This window comes from Rhinopithecus roxellana, chromosome 13, assembly GCF_007565055.1.
Source record: "Rhinopithecus roxellana isolate Shanxi Qingling chromosome 13, ASM756505v1, whole genome shotgun sequence".
Classification (NCBI taxonomy): Eukaryota; Metazoa; Chordata; class Mammalia; order Primates; family Cercopithecidae; genus Rhinopithecus; species Rhinopithecus roxellana.
The window spans coordinates 10,942,028-10,967,098 of NC_044561.1; the positions used below are offsets into that span (position 1 = coordinate 10,942,028).

At 46.0% G+C, this 25,071-nt stretch overlaps 1 protein-coding gene and 1 gene segment (V, D, J or C); one reads left to right on the plus strand and one right to left on the minus strand.

The window, feature by feature from the left end:
• The window catches only part of LOC104676893 (PRAME family member 20-like), an 83,322-nt gene extending 58,468 nt beyond the window's left edge, over nt 1–24,854 (minus strand). The window contains 3 exon segments of the mRNA XM_010381768.2: nt 9,736–9,830; nt 11,267–11,350; nt 24,681–24,854. The gene's annotated coding sequence lies outside the window, so the exon portion shown is untranslated.
• LOC104676924 lies at nt 9,796–24,298 on the plus strand. The segment is given in 3 exon segments: nt 9,796–9,902; nt 23,180–23,240; nt 23,344–24,298. Coding segments are annotated over 3 exon segments (488 nt in total).
• Nucleotides 24,855–25,071: the final 217 nt, after the last annotated feature.

Sequence of the window (25,071 nt, forward strand, 5' to 3'; positions counted from 1 at the left end):
GAGCAAGTAAATGCATTTACTTATTTGCATAAGAGTGGCAGGTGCCAGCAAACATGTTCTTTTCTTTCTTTTTTTAGAGACAAAATCTTGCTCTGTGGTCCAAGCTGGAGTGCAGTGGTGCAATCACAGCTCACTGCAGCTTCGAACTCCCAGGCTCAAGTGATTCTCCTGTCTCAGCCTCCTGAGCAGCTGAGACTACAGGTGTGCATCACCAGGCTTAGCTATTTATTTAGTTTTATTTTTGGAGAGAAGAATGTCTCACTATGTTGCTCAAGCTGATCTCAAACTCCTGAGCTCAAGTGATCCCCCTGCTTGGGCCTCCCAAAGTGCTGGGATTAGAGGTGTGAGCCACTGAACCCAGCCCATTTTCTATAGAGGCAGATGGTAAATATTTTTGGCTTTGCGGGCTACACGATCTCTGTCACAACTGCTCAATTCTGTCCTTGTAGCAAGAAAGCAGCCATAGACAATATGTGAACAAAGAGGCATGGCTGTGTTCTTATTAAGCTGTATTTACAGAAACAGATGGGGCTGTGCTGGGCTGGGTGTGGCGCTCAGGCCGTAGTTTGCTGAGCCCTGCTCAGGAGCACTCCAGTTCCTGCCTCCAGGTTTTAAGCAAGCCATGCTTGGTGGGACAATCAGAGTTCCCCTCAACTTATCCTGCCTGTGACCCCAGGCAGAAGCCTCTGGACCCATGGAGATACCTAGAGGCATGAAGGACGTGGTCTCACTGAGACTGTGTTGGACTGGCTGGGTGAAGCAGCAGTGGGGAGCTCCCCGCAGCCCTGGCCCACAGCAGGGCCCCCTGAGCCCGTGGGTGGTGGGTCTGAGTATGCCTTGCAGAGAGGGACTCTCTATGTTGGGTGTCCACACAACCTGTAGACATGCCTCATACTCAGAGAGGTGCCGGCAAACCATCTCCCTTGTAACCCCAGCTTGGCTGAGCACATCCTTTCACCACAGCTAAGAAGATCCTGAGGCATCTCCCCAGAGAGGTGGGCACAGGCCAGTATCAGCCAATATCAGCCTTCCATGTGTGGTCACAAGTCCCCCTCTTGTTAAACAGCGGTCTCCTGCACTCTGGGAGGCCAAGGCGGGTGGATCACCTGAGGTCAGGAGTTCGGGACCAGCCTGACCCACATGGTAAAATCTCGTCTCTACTAAAAATACAAAAATTAGCTGGGTGTGGTGGCGCATGCCTGTAATCTCAGCTACTTGGGAGGTTGAGGCAGGAGAATAGCTTGAACCCGGGAGGGAGAGGCTGCAGTGAGCTGAGATCGCGGCACTGCACTTCAGCCTGGGTGACACAGCGAGATTCCATCTCAAAAAAAGAGAAAAGAAAAGAAACAAAAAAGAAACAGTGATCTCAGCTTCTGCCATGCTCTATGCACTGGGTTCTTCGTGCCTCGGGCTTTTATCCCTGGGCCAGGCCCACATTTTAAAACATCATTATTTATTTGTTTATTATTTTATTTTAGAGATAGGATCTTGCTATGCTGCCCTGGCTGGACTGCTATGGCTGTTCACAGGTTCAATCATGATGCTCTACAGCCTTGAACTCCTGGGCTCCAGCGATCCTCCTGTCTCAGCCTGCTGAGTGGCTGAACCACACGTGTGAGTTACTGCACCTGGCCATGGCCCACAGTTTTAAAGGCCAGCTAGATGGTTCCAGAGGAACTCTGTCTTCTGCTTGTAACCTGTCCCTCTCTTGCTTTCATCCTTCATGATTCTGGGACTCCATGCTATGACAAGAAATCTAGAAAGCCAGGAGATGAGTTGGACTGCAGTATCATCCTCATGCCCCCGCCCCATTAGCTCAATGGAAAATGAGACCTGGAACTCAGGCTTGAGGCCAGACTGAGCGTGAGTCTTAGCTCTGGAGGAGTCACTTAAAATCTAAGCCAACATTTCCAATGTTGTATGTAAAGGGGATAATCATAGAACTGATTAACTTATATAAAAAGTTTTTATCTGACTGGGCGTGGTGGCTCACTCCTGTAATCCTAGCACTTTGGGAGGCCGAGGCAGGCAGATCACCTAAGGACAGGAGTTTGAGACCATCCCAGGCAGCATGGTGAAACCCTGTCTCTACTAAAAATACAAAAATTAGCTGGGCGTGGTGGTGGGTGCCTCTAATCCCAGCTACTTGGGAGGCTAAGGCAGAAGAATTGCTTGAACCTGGGAGGCAGAGGTTGTAGTGAACTGAAATTGCACCATAGCACTCCAGCCTGGGCGACAGAGTGAGACTCTCTCTCAAAAACAAACAAACAAAAAGCTTTTATCTATCATGACTGCTCAACAAAATAATAGATTATCATGATTTCCCCATCAGTCACCTGCCTGGCCTTCCCTCTTGTCAAATCCTTTCCTTTAGTCTGAGTCATTTCTCACCTTGACCATTATTTGGTCTCCTTCCCATCCATCCTCCTGCTGCATGCAGCCTGTACCTACCACTCCTCATCTTTTTGCTCCTAGATCCGACCTTGCCTGCATTCCTCCTCTCTAACCCTTTAGTGTCTCCCACACTCTAAGGAACACATGTAAGCCACATCTGTAATTTCCAATTTTCCAGTGGCTATATAATTTTTAAAGGGTAAAAACAAATAGGTGAAATGATTTTTAATGTTATATTTTATTGAACACAATATATCCCCAATATTACCAATTCAAACTATAATCAGTATAAAAATTAGTTACTAGATAGTTGAAACTTGTTTTTCTTTTGTATTCACTTTGGAAAACCTGGTATGTATTTTATACCCACGTCTTGGATAATTTGGACCAGCCAAGGGGTCAAGAGCTACATACGGCTTGTGAAGAGATCACTTGGGTTGAGGGGATGCAATTCAGCCTCCTTCCCATGACACAGCCTTTGAAGGCTGGCTCAGGCTTGGTCCCAAGTCCCATTTCTTGTGCACCCTCTCTCCCTGTTTCTGCCATGTTAAGCCAACTGCAATTGACCAAACACCCGAGTCTCTTGGTTGCTTCTAAACCTTTGCCCAGGCTGTTTACTGCCAGGACTTCCTGTCCCTTTGTGGTGGCCTCCAGCTGGCTGCATGGACTCGGGGCTCCACAACTGTTTCAAATCTTACTCCTTGGGCAAGACTTCCCTGAGCTCTTCATGCAGTTATTAACTTCCTCCACTGTGCAAACAGCATGTTTTCCTAACTATATTTAGCATCTACTGCACCGTTCTAAATTTATTTAGCAAAGCTCCCTCCCGTACTAATCTGCAGATTCTCAGTGGGCAGGATCTACTCAACCCATTGATGTGGCTGATAGACACTTGGCAATTAGAGTTGAATGAACAAATGAATGAATGTGTAACTGAATAAACTCTCGGGTTCCAAGGACACTGCCATTGTGGGATCCCATTAGGTGGCTGGGGTCACCACCTTAGAGAATTGTGATTCCCTAAGAAGGGAGAACCAGCCCAGACCTTCTCTCTATCACATTAGTGACTGGCCACATTTCCTCTCCTTTCCCTTTTTCTCTCTCCCCCACACCATTCCTGCATGACAGTGATGAGAAAATCCACCTGGTCAACAGAACTACAACTTTTGGCCTCATCCCTATCCCTCCCTCGCCTTCTGACCAGGGCCACAGTCACCCCTGTGGGTTCTTTGCCTCGAGCGTCTCTCACGCCCTTCCTCCTCCATATCTCTGAGACCAGCCTCCAGTCCCCCTGGCCTGCTCTGCTGCCTTCTGGCTCTTTGTTGAACCCAAGACCAGGGATACCCTTCTAAAGAGTCAGTTCCTTCCATCCAGCCTCCTTTTCATAATCTCTATCAACCCCAGATAAGGAACCAACCCAATCCCTCACCCTGACACATAAGGACATCTGCAGTCAGGATGCAAATGACCTTACCTAACTTTCCACTCCCACTTCATGTGCTCAAGTCCACTGTTAGTGGTGTATTCTGTCATCCCTCACCAAGCCATTTAAAGTGCCTGATTGTCATTCTATATTCCCTTTCTCTCCTTGGACTATGATATGCTTTCTTTGTCCCCCAGCAGGACCCCACTCTCCACTGACACACCCAGTTACAGTTACAGTTGCCTCCTTCCCTGGCCCCTGTGGAAGGAGCTGCCCAGGCCTTTGCTCTCAGAGCCTTCTGCATTCCCCGCTGCCTGCAGCCTCCTTACATTGGACAGTCATCATATTTCCCATGTGTCAAATGTAGAAGTCCTCCGTGGAAAGGCTGTTTATTAATATTAGTTACTTTGGGGCTGGGCGCAGTGGCTCACTCCCGTCATCCCAGCACTTTGGGAGGCTGAGCCAGGTGGATCACTTGAGGCCAGAAGTTCGGGACCAGCCTGGCCAGCATGATGAAACTTCGTTTCTACTAAAAATACAAAAATTAGCTAGGCGAGGTGACATACACCTGTAATCCCAGCTACTTGGGAAGCTGAAGCATGAGAATCACTTGAACCTGGGAGGCGGAGGTTGCAGTGAGCCGAGATCATACCACGGCACTCCAGCTGGGGTGACAGACGGAGATTCTGTCTAAAAAAAAAAAAAATCAGTTACAGCAGGGGTATGGCCATGGATGCTGTGGACTGACAGCAACCAGCCTCTCAGGTGACTCCACTCACATGATTCCCACTGAGAGACTGCAGTGTGGCCAGTGAGCAGACAGGCCCACTGTGGGTCTGTCTCAGGGTCTGCGCAGGGGGCACCCACAGCTGTGCCACCCCCCAAAACTCCCCAGGGCTGGGGCAGTAGAGCCTGTATTTGCTGCTGGAGACTCACTGTCAGATCTACTCTTCTGAGGAATATCAGGTGCTCACAGTACAAGTTCCCCCAGGGCTAGACTTGTCAGAACCTCTAGCAGGGGTGATGGGGAGAGGGGTCCAGGCCATGGTCAACACTGCCTCCTGAGGCTGCAGAGGGCTGGTGGTCCTGGCTTCTTTTGTCTTCTCCATTGTCCTGTAAAGGAAGAGTTGTTCACACAAATTTGTTTTGCATACGAGTGATCTCTGCCCTGCCCTGAGAATCGATTGAGATCTGACTTTGGTCTGAGGTGTGAGACCCAGAGTTGGCCCCCTGGGAGAGACCAGGTAAGAATCAGCTGCTGGTACCTTCCACAGACTGGTGAGCAGGAGCCTTTGCTTAGCCTGGGAGGACACAGCTGCAGCCTGAAGAGGAGGCTATCATTGTAAGATAAGGCATGATGTCAGTATGCTTACACAGTGCTCTAGACCCAAGGGGAAGTGCGACAGAAGCCTCCCCTCTTCTCTCTGGATCTTTTGTAGTCACCCCTGCTAGAGGCTCTGACAAGTCACGATCTGACAATGTCACGTTCTCTTCTTCAGTTCAACTTGTAGCATGATCCATGGCTTTTTCTTTCTCACCTTATTCATGTTTTTGTGGGCAGAAATCTCTTGCTCAGAGATGACAACTTCTCAGTAGAGATGTTAGAGCAATCAAAAGAGGCTGATCCCAGTCATGCCCCACTCAAAGTCCAGGAGTGACTCAAAATGCCGGTGGGAGCTTCAATTTGGTGGTTTTTTTTTTTTTTTTTTTTTGCTTGTTTGTTGTTTTTTGGGTTTTGTTTGTTTTGTTTTTTGAGACGGAGTCTCACTCTTGCCACCCAGGCTAGAGTGCAGTGGCGCGATCTCGGCTCCCTGAAACCTCTACCTCCTGGGTTCTAGCTATTCTCCTGCCTCAGCCTCCTGAGTAGCTGGGATTACAGGTGCCTGCCAGCACGCCCGGCTAATTTTTGTACTTTTAGTAGAGACTGGGTTCCACTATGTTGGCCAGGCTGGTCTCGAGCTCCCGAGTGTTTGGATGAACGGAGGCAAGATGGTGCACTTCCGGGTTCTTCATCCCCCCCCCAACTTTTCCCGTGCGCGAAAATGCAGCCGGCGACCCGGGAAGGTGCAGACCAACTAGGCATGCGCCAGGTGATGTCAATCTGAAGAGACCAAGATTTACCTGGTCGCACCTGCGGAACTCCCCCCGACACGCCCGTGCCCCGCCTATTGCCCTCCCACTCCTAGAAAAGCCGCTCCGGATGAACGCCACACGCGGACTTCCCAGCTTCCCCACTGCGGTCGGGACTGTTGGAACTCCGTCCGAGAGCTGCACGGGTGACTCTGTGGGCCTCATTTGTCGGGGGCCAACAGACCTCTCCCTACCCACCTTCTTCCCTTGAAGCTAGGTGACCAAAATAAACTTGCAGTTTTGCTCCTACACTTGCCTAGTCGCTGGTTCTTTTGTGCCCGCTCTGGTGGTCTTAGAAAAACAAAACAGTTGGTGCCGAAACCCGGGAGGAGACCCCTCCTCAGGCCTCTAAGGGTTGAGGAACCTCCTCCTGCTCCCATGCGGCAGACGGACCAGGACCTGAGACCCGCTTCCCTCACTCTCATGGCCTCTCTGGGGTAAGTGCCCTTGTCTCCTCTTTACCTCCCTCGGCCAGAAATCCTGCGCAGGTCCGAGGTCCATCTGGAGCCACCAAGTGGCTCGGGAGACCCGTTCAGGACGGAGACGTCCGCCTGACGGTAATCTCCACTTTGGCTCCATGAGCCTCCAGTCTGTCTCTGCTGGTTCCAAAGGACGCTTTGAAGCCAGGCAGGGATCCATTTCCATTTCCATTGTGTCCATTGTGTAAGTAAAGAGGAAACAAACAGGAAACCCCCAGTCCAAATTTCCAAAGAGCACCGGCCTCTCTGGGGTAAGTGCCCTTGTCTCCTCTTTACCTCCCTCGGCCAGAAATCCTGTGCAGGTCCAAGGTCCATTTTGAGCCACCAAGTGGCTCGGGAGACCCGTTCAGGACGGAGACGTCCGCCTGAAGGTAATCTCCACTTTGGCTCCATGAGCCTCCAGTCTGTCTCTGCTGGTTCCAAAGGACGCTTTGAAGCCAGGCAGAGATCCATTTCCATTTCCATTGTGTCCATTGTGTAAGTAAAGAGGAAACAAACGGGAAACCCCCCAGTCCAAATTTCCAAAGAGCACCCCCTTAGGGTGCCTCCTAGCCAATTTAAAAACCTTACAGCTCGAACAAGACCTTAGGAGGAAGCGGTTAATTTTCCTTTCCACTGTGGCGTGATCGACCTCAGCAATTTCTGCCAGCGGCTAGGCAAGTGGTCCGAAATTAATTACGTACAAGGCTTTTGGGCCTTAAGCTCTCGTCCCTATACTCCTCCTTCTCTCCCCGCTCTCTCCACCCCCTCCCTTCCTGCCCAGACTCCTCCTCCTCCCCCCATCCGGACTCCTCCTTCCTCTTCCTTACCTACTAGTAATCCACTCAGTCCCGTGCTTCCTTCGGGGCCCCCAACTGGCTGTCTTGAGTCTCCTATCTCTGCACACACCCGCTCTAAGTGCCCTGCTGATGCCTCCACTCCTGCCCCACACCCTCCCACAGTGTTAGCGCCTTTGCGAGAGGTGGCTGGGGCGGAGGGGGTAGTCAGAGTACATGTCCCTTTTTCATTGGCCGATCTTTCCAAAATTGAGAAGTGTTTAGGGGATTTCTCAGCTAATCCCACCATATACATAAAGGAATTTAGATAACTTTGTCAGGCCTATGACTTAACTTGGCATAACCTCCAGGTTATCCTAACCCCTACCCTAAACTGACTGAGGTTCTAACCCAGTATACCCGGTTAGATCCGGCCTCCCCCACAGGGGCCACCATTTTGGCGTCTTATTTCATTTCTCAATCAGCTCCTGACATTCGTAAAAAACTTCAAAAGGTAGAGGATGGTCCTCAGACACCAATACAAGACCTGGTTAAATTAGCCTTTAAGGTCTATAACTCCAGAGAGGAGATGGCAGGCTCGCCTCAAACAGAAGTTACAGCTCCTAGCAGTGGCTTTACAGCCCATTCGTAACCCCAGGCCAGAGAGTACACACTCCGCAGACTCCAAGCCTACGAAAGGAACCTGCTATAAGTGCGGCAAGGCAGGACACTACGCCAACAGGTGTCCTCAAGGTCCCCGATCCCCAACACAGCCTTGCTATAAGTGCAAGGCATCAGGACATTGGGCCAGTGAATGTCCTAACCCTCGTCCACCAGCAACCCCCTGCCCTGCTTGCCAGCAGGGAGGACACTGGAAGTCTGATTGCCCCACCCTGAGAACAGATGCTGCGTCTCCACGTGACCCCCTTTCCCAGGATCCTGGGAGCTCCTTCCAGCTCCTACATCTGGACGACGATGACAACTGAAGGTGCCGAGACTCGGGGACCCCCATCACCCTCGCCGAGCCGCGGGTAACTCTCCTGGTAGCGGGTAAGACAATTTTTTAATCAACAGCGAGGCTACCTATTCTGTTTTGCCATCCTTCTCTGGACCTAGCCTTCCATCCAATATCTCTGTAGTAGGAGTAAGCGGAAAGCCATCCACTCCACAAAAACTCCACTCCTTAATTGCTGCCTGGCCAACAACTACTCTGCACACTCGTTCCTCATTCCCAGCTAAAAAGGGCCCCTACCGAAGCAATCAGTGGAAATCAGTTTGGCTTTCCCCCACTCGCCTCAAACTTACTAAATTTTCTTAACTATCTCATACTCCTCAACCTTGCTGGGACCTTCCTTCTGGGTTTTGCCCATATTCCAACAAATGCTTCCATACCTCGTTCCTATACTAATACTGTGCCTTATTTTATTCTTCATCAGTACGTCCAAGTGCCAACCATGGGCCCCGACCTTAACAGCGCCCCTTAACAGCAGGAAGTAGCCAGACAGACCACGGCGCCCCTTTATCACTATTATCAATAAAAGGTTGGACTGTTTGGATGAACGGAGGCAAGATGGTGCACTTCCGGGTTCTTCATCCCCCCCCAACTTTTCCCGCGTGCACGAAAATGCAGCCGGCGACCCGGGAAGGTGCAGACCAACTAGGCATGCGCCAGGTGATGTCAATCTGAAGAGACCAAGATTTACCTGGTCGCACCTGCGGAACTCCCCCCGACACGCCCGTGCCCCGCCTATTGCCCTCCCACTCCTAGAAAAGCCGCTCCGGATGAACGCCACACGCGGACTTCCCAGCTTCCCCACTGCGGTCGGGACTGTTGGAACTCCGTCCGAGAGCTGCACGGGTGACTCTGTGGGCCTCATTTGTCGGGGGCCAACAGACCTCTCCCTACCCACCTTCTTCCCTTGAAGCTAGGTGACCAAAATAAACTTGCAGTTTTGCTCCTACACTTGCCTAGTCGCTGGTTCTTTTGTGCCCGCTCTGGTGGTCTTAGAAAAACAAAACACCGAGCTCAGGCAATCCGCCTGCCTCAGCCTCCCAAAGTGCTGGGATTACAGGCGTGAACCACTGTGCCCAGCCCCGTTTAGGTTTTATGACACAATACCAATCTGTAGAAATGAATTGTGTTGTGTATACTAGCAATGAACCATCAAATATTACAAAATAAAAGCAACACCATTTATCATAGCACCAACAGGAAAGGCTTAAGGACAAATTGAGAAAAACAAAGTTTTGTAACCTGAAAACTACAACAAAAGATAAAAAAGTGTTAAATAATTAGATACTATATTCCCAGTTTGTGTTTCCAAACACTCAATGTGGTGAAGATGATAAATCTTCCCAATTTGTTTGATAGATTCACTGCAAGCTTTTTCTGTAAAGTAAGTTTGCAGTGAATAGGTAGAAATTTTAGCAGAGAAATAAAAGATATAAGAAAACATATCATGGAAACGTAGCTCTGGTATGCTAGCCCCAAACTTTGAGCTCTGACTCAAGGGAGGTGGGCTGTGGTCAAAGTGAGCAGGGACCCAACCCTCACCTCTGACTTCAACGTCTTTTAGGTTCTTATTTCCAGGCTGGGCTGAGTCATCCATCCATGATGTTGGGCTCAGAGCTCAGGAACATTATCTGCATCTGGAAGAGCAGCAGCATTGCGACAAACAGTGTGGTCTGGCAGCAAAAGTCTCCAGGGAGGAGCCCTGAAATGTGGGCCCTGAGCGTTTAACCCTTACTATCTTAATTACTGTAATTTTCGCGATGAGTTCTAACACCTGGTAGGGAAGAATGTCTTAGGAGAGTGTTGGCTAACCTTGGCTTTTTGAATTTTCATGTAAATTTTAAGTATTAATTTATAATTAATTATATAATTTTTAAAAGTCAGTATCTTCCAATTAGTTTGGAGAACTGAGTGACATCATACAAAATTAAAAATTGCAAGACAAATTTTAACACAAAGTTTTACTTAATTGGCACATGGGGTTTACAACTGAGTACTATGACATAGTAAACAGGAAAATGAATTCTTCCTGCATGTTACTGTGAGGTATCATTTCCACCATTACAACCATTAAATAACAGTGAAATAAACTCATTTTAGAGACACACATTCAAAGTCTTATAACAATAAAGTATTGAACCAAGTTTTCAAACTTAATAAACCATATTTAATCACATTTTTCACATCAAAAATAAATTATATACTTTCCTGATTTAATATATTAAAGGCAAATTCACTGACAACAAAACCTTGAAGAAGTAACAACATTCTGAGAGTGTTGACATAGTTCATGTTTCGGACATGAAGTGTAATTCAATAAATGCTGCCAACATTTTTCAAAGAATCTCAAGTGTAAATTTTTAAAAATCTCAATTCTAAAAGGAAATAACTTACGTGCACATTTCTAAACGCAAAGGAAGTTATTGCCAAGGGAATAATGACCAGAAAATCATAAGAAAAGGGATTTATTTATTATTCCTTTAGGATTATTTTAAGAATTTCTCCCTAGCTTAGCTAATTATCTTCAGATCCCAAATACTATATTCTCAAAGATCACACTATCACCTACTACATCACACAACAAGTTATATGGTGTGAAAGGAGATAAATCTCGGGACTCCCAGATGGACAGAACACAATGTCATCTCTCTGCTCACCTGAGACAAATGCACATTTTGTTGCTGCTTCTGCTCTATCCCTTCACTAAGCCAAACTAAGGCATAAGTGAAGATTCCTCTCCCCTCCTCTCACATATAAATTGTGTATGCAGAAAAAGGCTAATCGGAGACTCAAAAGAATGCAACCATTTGTCTTATCTACTTATGACCTGGAAGCCCCCTCCCATGCTTTGAGTTGTCCTGCCTTTCTGGACAAAATCAATGGACATCTTACACATACTGGTTGATGGCTCACATCTCCCTAAAATGTATAAAAGCAAGCTGTAGCCAGCCACCTTAGGCAGGTCCACAAAACTTCCTGAGGGTGTGTCACGTCCATAACCTCGGCAAAGTAAATTTTCCAAATTTATTGAGACCTGTCTCAGATATTTTGGGTTCACAATGGAAAGACTTACAGAGAGAGGTCCTCAACTTCCTGCTGGACAGAGCTGACTCGAGTCCTCTTCGGTGATCCCAGGGAGTTCTCATCAGACACCCCTCTGGTGGAAGAACACGCAGACATTGGGTATCTTTGGTGTACACAAGTGTGCGTTTGCTTTACAGCGCAGCATTAAGAAGTCTAAATAAAGATTTTCTTGTCTTGACAATCTAAAACAAAGGGCCCACGAATCCCCCAAGTAACTACTCGCTAAATGTGTTGAATGCAAAGTGTAGGTAAAATGAGGGTCTTTTTAGGGTATTGCTTGGAGCGGAAGTCAGGGGACCTCGGTTCTGGCACTAAAATGGATCCTTCATTTGGAGCGTTATGTTGGGGAGGAAGGGTAGGAAATAAGAGCTGTTTGGTAATAGAGTAAGGGAAAGAGGGTACATACCATATGGAAGGCAAATTTAAGCAAATGGCAAGTAACATTTAAAATGTTCTGTGGCACAGGGTGGGATCATCCCTGGCTTTGTTTGGCCATTTCTGCAGACTGGCCAAATCTAGGTAAATTCCGGCAATGATCCTCTATTTAACACCTAAAATTTACCACCATCGAATGCATGACTACAGTGGCGTGATCTAGAACTTGAATATAGTGAATCAAGTGCAGGTGGAAATTTGGAAATGCCCCTAGAATATCTCAAAATTAGGTTTCAGAAATGCTAAGATCTCTGCCAAATGGTTTTCTTTTTTTTTCTTTTTCTTTCTTTTTTTTTTTTTTGAGACGGAGTCTTGCTCTGTCGCCCAGGCTGGAGTGCAGTGGCACGATCTAGGCTCACTGCAAGCTCTGCCTCCCGGGTTTACACCATTCTCCTGCCTCAGCCTCCCGAGTAGCTGGGACTACAGGTGCCCGCCACCTCGCCCGGCTAGTTTTTTGTATTTTTTTAGTGGAGACGGGGTTTCACCGTGTTCGCCAGGATGGTCTCGATCTCCTGACCTCGTGATCCGCCCATCTCGGCCTCCCAAAGTGCTGGGATTACAGGCTTGAGCCACCGCGCCCGGCCTGCCAAATGGTTTTCAAATAGCTAACTGTGATTGGGTTTTTTGATGTAGTTTCCCTCATACATTTTTTGTCCTGGGAGTGGGGGGTTTGGAGGTAGAGACTGCTTTGCCACGCTGACTCATGAATATGGTAAAAGTACAGGTGCTAAAAATATATTCTCTAATTAATTATGCTCCTATGTAAGTGAAAAGGAAATTTGAAAATTTTAGTGGACAACTACTTCTTCTGAAACTTTTAAGGTTAGATTTCTTTGTTAGTTTCTCTTTGATACTCATTTCATCTCGACACCATGCCTCCCCTCCCCCACCTTCTCGTGGTTCTATAGCTAGAGCAGCAGTACTAGAAAAAATAGTCTATTCTATTCTTAACGTAAAGAATCCTACTTCCAATTTTACAGAAAACTAAATTAAAAATGTGCTTTACCAAAGCATTTGCACTCCAGGGCTCATCATTTAGGTCTAAGTCTTCTGTAACTGTGTCATTAAATTTATACCACTTTCCTTTTCCACACCCCCTAGAACCCAGAGATCAGACAAGCATAACGTTAAAAACAAACATCCTTATCCCCAGCATTTATCTCTGTGCACTGTCTACAAATAAAGTGGCTGATTACCCATTTTAAACATTGAAGAAAAATGTGGCAACAATTATTTCAATTTATAAACTTTTCGAATTGAAGGGGTAAAACCAGTTATAGCAAGCTTTAAAAATGCAGAATGAAATGAGGTCAAAGAATAAAGGCAGTGTGTCCTGCACCACAAAGGTGAGTGTGGATGATAAGGGAGGCAGAGAGGGCAGTGGAGAGGCTGCTGGCTGATGGATGAGCAAGCACCGCCTCCAGAGATCCTCCCCACCTGTCCTTCATGAAGGAAAAGCAGGGGCCTGCGTGTGCTGCCCATTGTATGTAATGACACTAAGTGCATAGTTTTCTGTGAGGGCACTTTTTTTTTTTCGGGAGCCCTCCACCTTCCTAGATCTATATACGTTGCCTATCTTCACCAATTTCCAAAGAAGAATTCTACTGAGCCATTCCCAAAACTGTAAGGCTCCACGTTCAGCATCCAGGGAAACTATGCTTTAGCAAAAAGACCGTATTAATGTAGATTAACAACAGCAGGACCCAATGAAGTCAGATACAGTAAGAAGATGCGATTTCCTAGTTTAATCCCAGAATAACTACCTCTTCAGTTTAATTACAGTATCTCAGAAAGGCCAAGTCTGGGAAAGCCTAAGTAGCCCCTGGTTTGAGCATTAAACATTTTCCTTCACAGCAGTGACAAGGCTGCCCTCTAGAAACAAGGCTCCTGTGACGAGATCTGCCTGTTCAGGAGCAGCAGCTGCTTCAGACAAGGGGCTTCTCGGAACATGGGGCCACAGCCTTTCACATGGCGAATGAAACATGAGAACGGAAGAAGAAAGAATTGAGTGAGGAAATAGTTTTTAAAAATTTCAGGAAGAGAAAAAGTTACCCTTATTTGTTTTTTTTTTTTTTTTTGAGACAGAGTCTCGTTCTGTCACCCAGGCTGGAGTGCAGTGGCATGATCTCCGCTCACTGCAAGCTCCACCTCCCAGGTTTACGCCATTCTCCTGCTTCAGCCTCCCAAGTAGCTGGGACTATAGGCGCACGCCACCATGCCCAGCTAATTTTTTGTATTTTTAGTAGAGTCGGCGTTCCACCGTGTTAGCTAGGATGGTCTTGATCTCCTGACCTTGTGATCTGCCCGCCTTGGCCTCCCAAAGTGCTGGGATTACAGGCGAGAGCCACCGCATCCGGAAGTTACCCTTATTTGTTCATCGTGTTTACTGGAGCATCTAATCTCCCAGTCAAATCCAAATCTCATTAGGTCAATTACCAAGACACCAGGTCAAAGCTTAATGTAGGTCCTTTCCACTGAAACAGAATTCACAGACATAAACAAATACATAGAAAAGGTAAACCTGACAATGAACACAATCCAGCTTGCTACAAAGTAGTCGTCTTTCTTTTCTGTTTTTTCTCTGTAATTTAAAATTGACTCATGTGACAATCTTGGTGTTGGTGACTGGAGTCCAGTGAATCAGCTGGGTTGAGCCACAGGGTGTGGGAGAGGAGTCAGGAAATCTGATTTTGGCTTGCTACTCATCACAGCGATTCCCAGGAAAGTTGCTGTACCTCAGGCTTCTTGTCTGTGATATGAGAGAATATTGCCTGGATACCTCACAGGCTGATCATTTCAAGGAAAGGTTAAAAAATAAAGCAACATACAAACCTAAGAAATATGTTTTTTGAGGACAGATACTTTATAATGGGTTGATAAACTACACCAGTGGGCCCAGTCCAGCCTGCCATCAGCTCTTGTAAAGTCTTAAAGCACAACCACGCCCATTTGTTTACTATTGTCCATGGGGGCTTTTGCACAACAGCAGCAAAACGGAGTAATCAGGGACCGTATGGCACTGAAAGACTAAAATATTTACTTTCTAGCTCTTTACTAAAAAAACAAAAACAAAACCAAAAAACAACTCGCCAAGCCCAATCTAAAACATAACTTTGCATTTGATAAATGAATATGTAAAGGCACTTTTTTTTTTTGTAAAGGCACTTTTAATGAATTATTTTATACTATTTCTTTTTTTTTTATTTTTATTTTTATTTTTATTTTTATTTTTTTTTGAGACGGAGTCTCGCTCTGTCGCCCAGGCTGGACTGCAGTGGCCAGATCTCGGCTCACTGCAAGCTCCGCCTCCCGCGTTTATGCCATTCTCCTGCCTCAGCCTCCCGAGTAGCTGGGACTACAGGTGCCCACCACCTCGCCCGGCTAATTTTTTTTATTTTTTAGTAGAGACGGGGTTTCACCGTGTTCGCCAGGGTGGTCTCGATCTCCTGACCTCGTGATCCGCCCGTCTCGGCCTCCCAAAGTGCTGGGATTACAGGCTTGAGCCACCGCGCCTGGCCTATTTTATACTATTTCTACTGCATGTATCTTCATCTTCTTTTTTTTTTTTGAGATGGAGTCTCGCTCTGTCGCCCAGGCTGCAGTGCAGTGGCGCCATCTGTGGGACTATAGGTGCCCGCCACCACTCCAGGCTAATTTTTTTTTTTTGTATTTTTAGTAGGGACGGGGTTTCACCATATTCGCCAGGATGGTCTTGGTCTCCTGACCTCATGACCCACCTGCCTCGGCCTCCCAAAATGCTGGGATTACAAGCGTGAGTCACTGCATCCGGCCTTCCTTCTAAATGGTCATGACCCCAAAGCTCCTTCCTGGTTATAAAGTGACATGATAGAGAAATTCCTTTTGGTTTTGTGGCTTTTTAATTTGACTACAGTTCCCTGAAGAGACAATACAATGCTCATTTCATTTTAGGGTCTCCTCCCCAGAACTGACCTGTAGGAGTGCATTTATTGGAATGGCAAAGCTTCCTTTAATTAGAGTGAATGTGAATACTAAAAACACCCACATACATAGACTCAAACATGAAGAAGAAGAATTGTCCAGTGTGCTTCGACATCTTTGAGGCTTCTAGGCCCCAAAGGAGCCACATGAGTTCCCCTGCTCCCTGCCTGGCTTGTTCCCCTGTTGGCTGAACCAGTGTCCCCCATCAATCCTCAACCTCACGTTTCTCCATCTCCTGCCAGCCCATTAAACAAGCCAACCACATCCTCCCACTGGCACCAGAGGCCACCACACCCCCTTGTTCCTGCCTCCACGCCCCTCTGCTTCACTCTGTTCCTGAGTGCACCCCTCATGTGGCCCTGCCTGGTGCGTGGCGTCCTCTTCCCCAGGCCGTGAGTATATGTAACTCATAAACTGCTGTCAATCACACATCTGTCAAGCGCTAAGTTTCATGTGTTCAGCTACCTTGTGCTCTTTAGGGTGGGGCATTCTTCCTTCACCAACATGGTGAACAATGATAACAGAATGGGGTGCAGCTGGGAGCCACCAACAGCCAGGTTATGGGTAAATCATTTCTTTTTTTTTTTTTTTTTTGAGACTGAGTCTTGCTCTGTCACCCAGGCTGGAGTACTGTTGCACAGTCTCGGCTCACTGCAACTTCTGCCTCCTGGGTTCAAGTGATTCTCTTGCCTCAGCCTCCCCAGTAGCTAGGATTACAGGCATGTGCCACCACACCTGGCTAATTTTTGTATTTTTAGTAGAGACAGGGTTTCACCATGTTGGCCAGGCTGGCTGGTCTCGAACTCCTGACCTCGTGATCCGCCCACCTTGGCCTCCCAAAGTGCTGGGATTGCAGGTGTGAGCCACCACACCCAGCCCTGGGTAGATTATTTCTAAGAAAGGATCTTGGCAAAGCACCACAGTATTCACTAAAGTTAATCCCTTCCACTGCACAGATCAACTTGCTTTTTACGTGAAGTTTGTTTCATTTGAGAAAAGCACTGGGATAATGAGCACCAAAGAGATTCTTCCCTATGCTGTATTACGTGGCAGCAGGCCGACCACCCCCTGATAATCAGAGTCAATTTTCCCTGCAGGTTGTGACTTTTTTCTCTTCTGGATGGTTTCCTGCACTAAAAGTGATCAAGCAGCAGCCTTAGCTGAAAGTTCAGTGAGACTCCTGCCCACTGCTGGAAGTAATTTCCTTCTGGAAGTCAGGACTTCTCAACATGTAGAACTTGAAATTGCAGGGACCAGAGCATAAATTTCAAGTGAGTCACAGACAGTCATGAAGAAGGTGGCACCATCTCTATTTTCCATCTCTTACACCAAGTGAAGACACAGCGGTGTTACATAACAATCATTGATTTAAGGTGTATACTCTGCCCTGGAAAACAGTACCTGTGGTAAATTAAAAATGGCTGAAGATTTTTTGCTATGACACTGAGATGTCACTGAGGGGGAGAGTCTATTTCCCCTCCTCCTGAATCTGGGCCAGGTCTGTGACTTGTGTGGTTAATAGTGTGCTACAGAAGTGATACCCCATGAGGCTGGGGACAGTGGCTCATGAATCCTTTGAGTCCAGGAGTTCGAGACCAGCCTGGGCAATATGGTAAAACCCCATTTCTATAAAAAATACAAAAATTAGCCGGATGCAGTGGCAGGCACCTGTAGTCCTACCTAATCAGGAGGCTGAGGTGGGAGGATCACCTGAGCAGGGAGGTCGAGGCTGCAGTGAGCTGTGATTGTGCCACTGTACTCCAGCCTGGACGAGGAGAGTGGGAGGCTGTCTCAAAAAATTAAAAAAAAAAATAAATAAAAAATAAAACAGTGGACGGGATAAAGAAAACGTGTTACTTATACACCATGGAACACTATGCAGCCATAAAAGAAAGTCATGTTCTTGGCAGCAACGTGGATGGAGGTGCAGGCCATTATCATAAGTGAACTAAGTCCTGAACAGAAAACCAAATGCTGCATGTTCTCACTTATAAGTGGGAGCTAAACCATGAATACACCTGAACATAAAGAAAGGAACAACAGACACTGGGAATGACTACCAGACGGAAAAAAAAAAAAGAAAAAGGGAGAGGGAGAGTCTGCTGAAGACCCAGCCTGTGGGTCCTCCACTCACTGCCTGGGTTATGAGGTTGTTGGGACCCCAAGCCTCAGTGTCATGCAATCAACAGATGTAACTAACCTGCATGTGTACCCTTTAATCTGTAATAGTAAGAGTAAAGAGCATTGAAAGAAAAAGTCAAGATTAGAAGCAAAGAAAATAATAAATAAAAAAACACAATCTATCGTTATCCAAACAATCCATGACTGTCACAAGCACAGAACGAAGACCCAATGGACAGAATGAGGCAGCCAAACACTCAACCCAACATGATATGTAGGGAACATATTTTTCAAAACACCAAAAAGGCACGATGGGAAAGAGTCTGGTTCTAGAAGTGATTTTGAGAAAAGTGAAAGTGCACACGCAAAACACTGAAATAAGACCTTTACATTGCATGATATACAAAATCAACACAAAATAAATTAAAGATCTAAACTCAATCTTGAAACTGCAGAGGTCCTATAAGAAAACATAGGTTGGGTGTATATTTTAGGAAACCTGTATCTACGCACACAGGCTGCAAAAGGTGAAAAATAATCATAACACTAAAGGGAAAATTAGAGGAACTACACGCACAGACAATGCAATGGCTTGGCTATTTATATGTGTGTGTGTGTGTGTGTGTGTGTGTGTGCGTTTTGTGGGGTGGAGGTTTGGATATAAAAATTACTGCTAACATATGCAAATATAAACAATGACACTAGTGACACTTTAGAACTTCTACAGGGGGAAGGCAACAATGAAACAAACTAACAAAATGCATCCTAACGGCTGGGAGAGAATTAAGGAAAGTTCTACCTCCGAAAGAGATTGTTATCTAACACCTACAATACACTGATTCTACTAAGGGAAAACAACAAAAACAACAACAACAAATACCAAAGCTGAGAGGATCTGAATAGACGTATGTAAAGAAGACAGGAAATGGACTCACAGGTAACAGTTTCTCAGTATCACTGATCCTCACGAAAAAGTGAATCAAAACCATACTCAGGTACCATATAAGTCCAGTTAAAACGAATATTAAGAAAGACAAAAATCAAAATTGTTGAAGGCGATGGCTGGTGTAGACTTGCAGGAAGGAAAACTCTTGTACGCTCTTTGTGGGAATGTAAATTAGTATACACGCTATGCAAAACTGTTGGAGGTTCATTAAAAAAGTAAAAGGTCAAAGTACATCTACCGCTCCAGGTAGCAACCCCACCACTGGGCACACATTTAGAGGAAACGAAACCCCTGCATTGAAGAAGTATCTGCCTTCCCATGTGTCCGGAAGCACTAGTCACAATAGCCAAGATATGCAATCAACCTAACTGTCCATCCACAGATGAAGAGATAAAGGAACCGGATATATACACTATGGAATGCACTTCAACTGTAAAACTTCTGGAAATCATTGAGCTGCAGCCATGTGAAGAAACCTGGAAGACAATTAGGTGAAATGAAATGAGCCTGTTAGAGACCCACACTGCATGACATTAGGCAAATGGAATCCAAAAGACACTGTCTCCTAGAAGCAGAACTTTCAATAGGTGTTACTAGAGGCTGGAGAGAGGAGGGGGCCTGGGCAGGGATTGGTAATGGGTACAGAGTGATACTCAGAGACTCAGAGGTGAGGAATCCATTCTGGTGTTCTAGTCCACAGCAGGGTGCCCAGGGTCAACAATGTCTAAGGGAATTTTTCAAAATCAGCTGGAAAGGATGGTTCTGAATGTTCTCTCCACAGGGAAATAATAAGATGCCAGACACCACGATTTGATCATGACACTACGTATGCATATATCAAAATGTCCCTTGCACCCTCTGGTTATATACATACACTCTATAGCAATGAAACTGCCATCAACTGTTGGGATAATTCATTCTAATTGGAGTGAGATAGAATCTGAGTGTGGTTTCATTTATGTTTTGGTGTGAATCAGCCACATTGATAATCTTATCTTTTACCTGTGCATCAACCTCATGTTTTCAGGTCCTCTGCCCACTTTTACACATCAAATTAAAAACAAATTAATAATAACTTGGCAAATATAACTAATGACGCAAACACACAAAATCAAAACCACCACTCAGATTCCATCTCACGCTAAATGGAATGGATACTACAGAAAAAAAAAAGGTGAAAAATATTAAAAGACAAAAAATGATGGTGTGGATTTCCACAGAGGGGGAACTTGCCTCCTCAATTCATGGAAACATAAACTAGCATACACACTAAAGAAACCACTTGGAGGTTCCTCCAAGCCTTAAAACTACAACTACCATTTCATCCAGCAATTCTACGACTAGGTGTATACACAGAGTACATGAAATCAAGCCCTGGAAGAGATTATCTGCGTTCCCAGGTGGAATCCAGCACTATGCAGAATGGCCAAGATGAGAAATCAGCCTGCCTGTCCATCTGCAGATGAAGGGATAAGGAAACTGTCCCATGCGTAGACACTGGAATACTCTTCAGCCAGAAAAATACAACAAAATCCCATCACGGGAGCCACATGGTTGCACCTGGAGGACACGATGGTAAATAAAATGAGCCAGGCAGAGACAGACAAACCTTGCATCCTCTCACTCATGTAGAAGCTGAGAAACTTTATCTGTAAGACCTAGAAAGCATAATCATGGTTACCAGAGGTTGGGGGGAGGAAGGGAATGGGCAGGGATTGGAAAGGGGTACAAAGTTCCCCACAGATGAGACGAAGAAAATCCTGTTTTTCTATTCCATAGGAGGGTGACCAGGGTTAAGAGCATCACTGCATCTTCAAAACAGTTGGGAAGGAGGATACAGAAGCTTCTCATCACAAAAGAATAAACAATGGTACAAAATTACAGAGACACTAAATACCCTGATTTCGTCATTCCACAATGTATGCAAAGACCAAAATGTCGCACTCTACCCTCTCATTGTATTCCTTTACTATTTGGCAAATTTATTTCAAGAAATATAATACATGATGCTAAAATTCACATGGGACCCTGAATCACCCTGAATTTCTTCCAAAGCAATCCTGAGACATCCAGACCACATCAGATGCATCTCACCCACTGAGTTCAAATTTCATGGAAAAACTGAGTACCTGCTTCCACATAGCGCAGTGGAACACAAAAGAGGACCCAGAAGTAAACCCACACACCAAAAACCGTCTGACCCTCAACAGAATCCACAAAAATAAGCAAGGGGGAAAGGATGCCCTATTCAATCAACGGTGCTGGGATAAGCGGCTAGCCACATGTGGAAGAGTAACACTGGGCCCCTACCTCTCACCAGACACAAAAAGAAACTCCAGATGAATGAAAGGTTTAAATGGAAGACCTCAAACTATTAGAATTCTGCAAGAAAACATACAAAATACCTTTCTCCACACAGACTTTGGCAAAGAATCTATTTGGCTATGTCCCCAAAGGAAATGACAACAAAACTTGACAAGTCAGGCTTAATACTCTAAAGAGCCACCACACAGCAAAATAAATTAGCAACAGAGTAACAGACAGCCTACAGAGTGGAAGAACATGTTCCCAAACTGTATCTGATCAAGGTCTAATATCCGGAATCTTCAACGATCTTATGCCAATCATTCAACAAGAAACAACAAAAAATCCCGTTAATGTATGGGCAAGGAATGAGAACACACACTTCTCTAAGGACAATGTGCAAGTGACCAACGAAGAGGAAAACATGCTCAAACTCACTCATCAACAGAGAAATGCCAATCAAAAGCAGGTCGAGATACCATCCCACACCACTCAGAACAGCAATGACTATGCAGACAGAGAGAGATACTGGCGAGGCAGCTGAGGAGAGGAAATACTGATGTGGTCTTGGTGGGGAAGCAAACTAGTACAGACACTGTGGAAAGAAGTTTGGAGATTTCTCAGAGTTTAAAACTACCATCCAACCCCGCAATCCCACTCCTGAGGGTCTACCCAAGGAAAATATATCCTTCTATCTAAAAGACACAGGCACTTGTATGCTCATGGCAGTGTTATTCACAATGGCAAAGAAACAGAATCAACCTAGGCGCTCATCAACAGTGGATAAGATAAAGAAAATATGGCAGGTGTACACCACAAAACAGTACACGGCCCCCAAAAATCGCATTTTTGGCAGCAACATGGATGGAGCTGCAGGTCATTATCCTAAGTGAACTAAGGTCAGAACAGAAATCCAAAAGTCACACATTCTCACTTATAAGTGGGAACTAAACTATGAATGCACCTGAACATAAAGAAGAGAACGATGACACCAGGAATAACTACTAGACCATAAAGAAAGATCTGAGATTCTGCATTTCTAAAAGGTTCCTTTACCCGCAAATCCACATATGTGTATTATTATTACCAAGTTAATAAGAATGGTCAAAAATAAAAAGGGAAGCCATTAGTAGACAACCTTAGTCTTCCTCTTCATCCTTCTCCTCCACTGCATGGGTTGGGAGGGTCCTCAGCATCTTGATCCCCAGGTCACTGACATCAACTCCAAAACTCATGCCAAGAATGTCCTTCCCTCTTCTCTTTCCTTCGGGTCATAATGAGTGTCTATTTTTCTAGCATCTTTCTCCCAACCTGTGTTGATTCAGCCACCCTCTGTATCCGCCTCCCTGGGACAAAAGGTCAAACTCATCTGCACTCTGAGCAGGAGCTACGGCAGCTGCTATGTAGACTGTCCCCAGCAGAGCTCAGAGATGGGCACCAGGTTCACGATGCCAGTGGGCAGTGGTGCTGTTATTGCATTCAGTGGGGATGGAGTGGTTGTCCAGGCACAGACAGACAACCACATAGCAGGAACAAATGTACGTGCTGAAATTTAACAAAGACAGAATAAGGGACACTTGGGGAATAGAGGTCTCAATTGCAGAAACAGTGAGTGCCTCAATAGTTAGAGAACTGGGGTCATCTCTGCCATGGCTAGGATTCCTCTCTCCTTCATCTTCCTCAGTCATTAAAGATTGCATTGGGGGTAATCAAAGGATGCTGAGGCCTACTACTCACTCCCAAAAAAACACCAGCAAGCATTTCAGCAGGGAAAAAAGAAAATGCTCACAAGGATGGGGTTAGATTTAGCCATAAACCAGATTATGTGGCAGGAGGGAGAACATATCCCCCATTTTTGGCCACTCAGAAACTGGGGGAGCTAATCTGAGGAAAGGCACCAATACCTATTCATTAGTGTTTCAGCTCTGTGTGGTCACGGGTCTGTGTGAGGTCTCAGCAGCTGCCTCTCTCAAGGTCTCCCCACAGGACAGCAGGGTGAAACCTGGGGCAGGAAGACAGGGGAAGCTGATTTGCATAAAGAACTTTTTTTATCCTGTTGGCTCTGGGGAGGCATGAAAAGGCCCTGAGGAAAACAAACTCCAGCTGAGAAGCCTGAGAACACTTGGCCTTCATAAGCGTCCCCACCATGGCCTGGCCTGGATGACGCTTCTCCTCGGACTCCTTGCTTATGGCTCAGGTCAGGGCTTGAAGGGACTCTATCCTTGGGGGGACCACAGAAAACAGGGTCCAGGTTACTGTCATCCACATGATCACAACTGTGTCTCTCCTGTTCATTTTAGGAGTGGATTCTGAGACTGAGGTGACCCAGGAGCCATCGTTGTCAGTGTCCCCTGGAGGAACAGTCACACTCACCTGTGGCCTGAGCTCTGGCTCAGTCTCTACCAGCAACTACCCCAGCTGGTACCAGCAGACCCCAGGCCAGGCTCCACGCATGATCATCTACAACACAAACACTCGCCCTTCTGGGGTCCCTGATCGCTTCTCTGGCTCCATCCTTGGGAACAAAGCTGCCCTCACCATCACGGGGGCTGAGGCAGACGATGAATCTGATTATTACTGTGTGCTGTACATGGGTAGTGGCATTTCCACGGCGATTTAAACCTATGAGGAAGTGCAACTAAAACCTCTTTATATACTCACAACAGTTCAGCCCTTACAGATAAGAGGGAAAGTGACAGGATGGAAATGGTCAACACGGTGAGTGAGGAGTCTCCTTGCCCCAGTCTCTGATGCAGGAGTTCACTGTCAGGTGCCTCTCCCAGTCTCTCCCCAGGTGTGTCCACCTCCCCAGTGTGACTGTTCCATGGCTGTGCTTCCTCGCCACTGAGAATAATGTGGAGGGAGAATTATCTACAAAATATATAAGCTCACAGTGTGTCACAGAGACCCCTGTGCTCCAGGAAGACACTTCTTACTCAAAGAGAATTAACAGGCATATGCTTATTAATTAATTTGACCATGGAGGCTGACTTAATATTTTGTTTATCACTGAAGTGAGAACGTTTTCAGGGAGCTTGTTAAAAATGCAGTTCTCCAACCTAAACCTACTAAGTCAGAAACTTGTGTTGGTGCCAGATAGCCTGTATTTAACACCTGCACATGAGATTTTTCATTAGTGTTAATGTTTGGGAAGAACCTACTTTTATTATTATAAAATTATTCATAGGGATTTCCATTTAAAATGATGTCAGGTTAATATTCCATAATCCTACTCTCCTAAATTCCCATTTAAAACCCCCCAAATACTTAGAAACAGATTTTTAAATCTCAAGCCATAGCAAAAATTATAAGTTGATTAATGCAGACAGACTTGGAAGGAATTTCGAAAAGCGTAAGTTCTTAGGTGCCAGGTGTGCTCACTCGTGCCTATAATCCCAATACTTCGGGAGGCTAGGCAAGAGGACTGCTTGAAGCCAGGAGTTTGAGACCAGTGTCTTCCACATAGTGAGACTCCATCACCACAAAAGAAAAAATAAAGATATGTCCCTTCAGGAATTTCCAAAAACATGTTTCCTTCGAGTATATTTAGTGGTCCATATGAATATCTGTTACTGAAAACCATCCCATGGAGGACTGGCTTCCAGAATCCCTTCTCCCTCCCACTGAGCTCACCTACCTGTAGCTCTGGCTCTCAGGGTCTTTGTAGGGCACAGGGCTCAGCCTTCCCCATCCTCCACCTCTAATTACAGATTGTTCCACAGGATCATGGTTCCGCTGAGATCCTCTCCCATAGATACGTACTTGTCCTGAACAGTGTCTCTTAACGTAATGTTGGCAAGACGGGAAGGACTGAGGGGTGACGGAGCCTTGTAGCCACCAGAAGATGGCAGCAATGTCACTGCTGAGCTTTGCTGGGGCAGACTCAGGCTCCCACCCTCCTCCCTTCCTCTGACTCTTTCTTTGGGCCAGCCAGGGTCCAGGAGCTTTCTCCACTCAATCAAGGCTCTGGGGTCACCTCAGAGAACTTCTCAATAAGACAGAGGAGGTGCTTCAGGGGATCTAACACA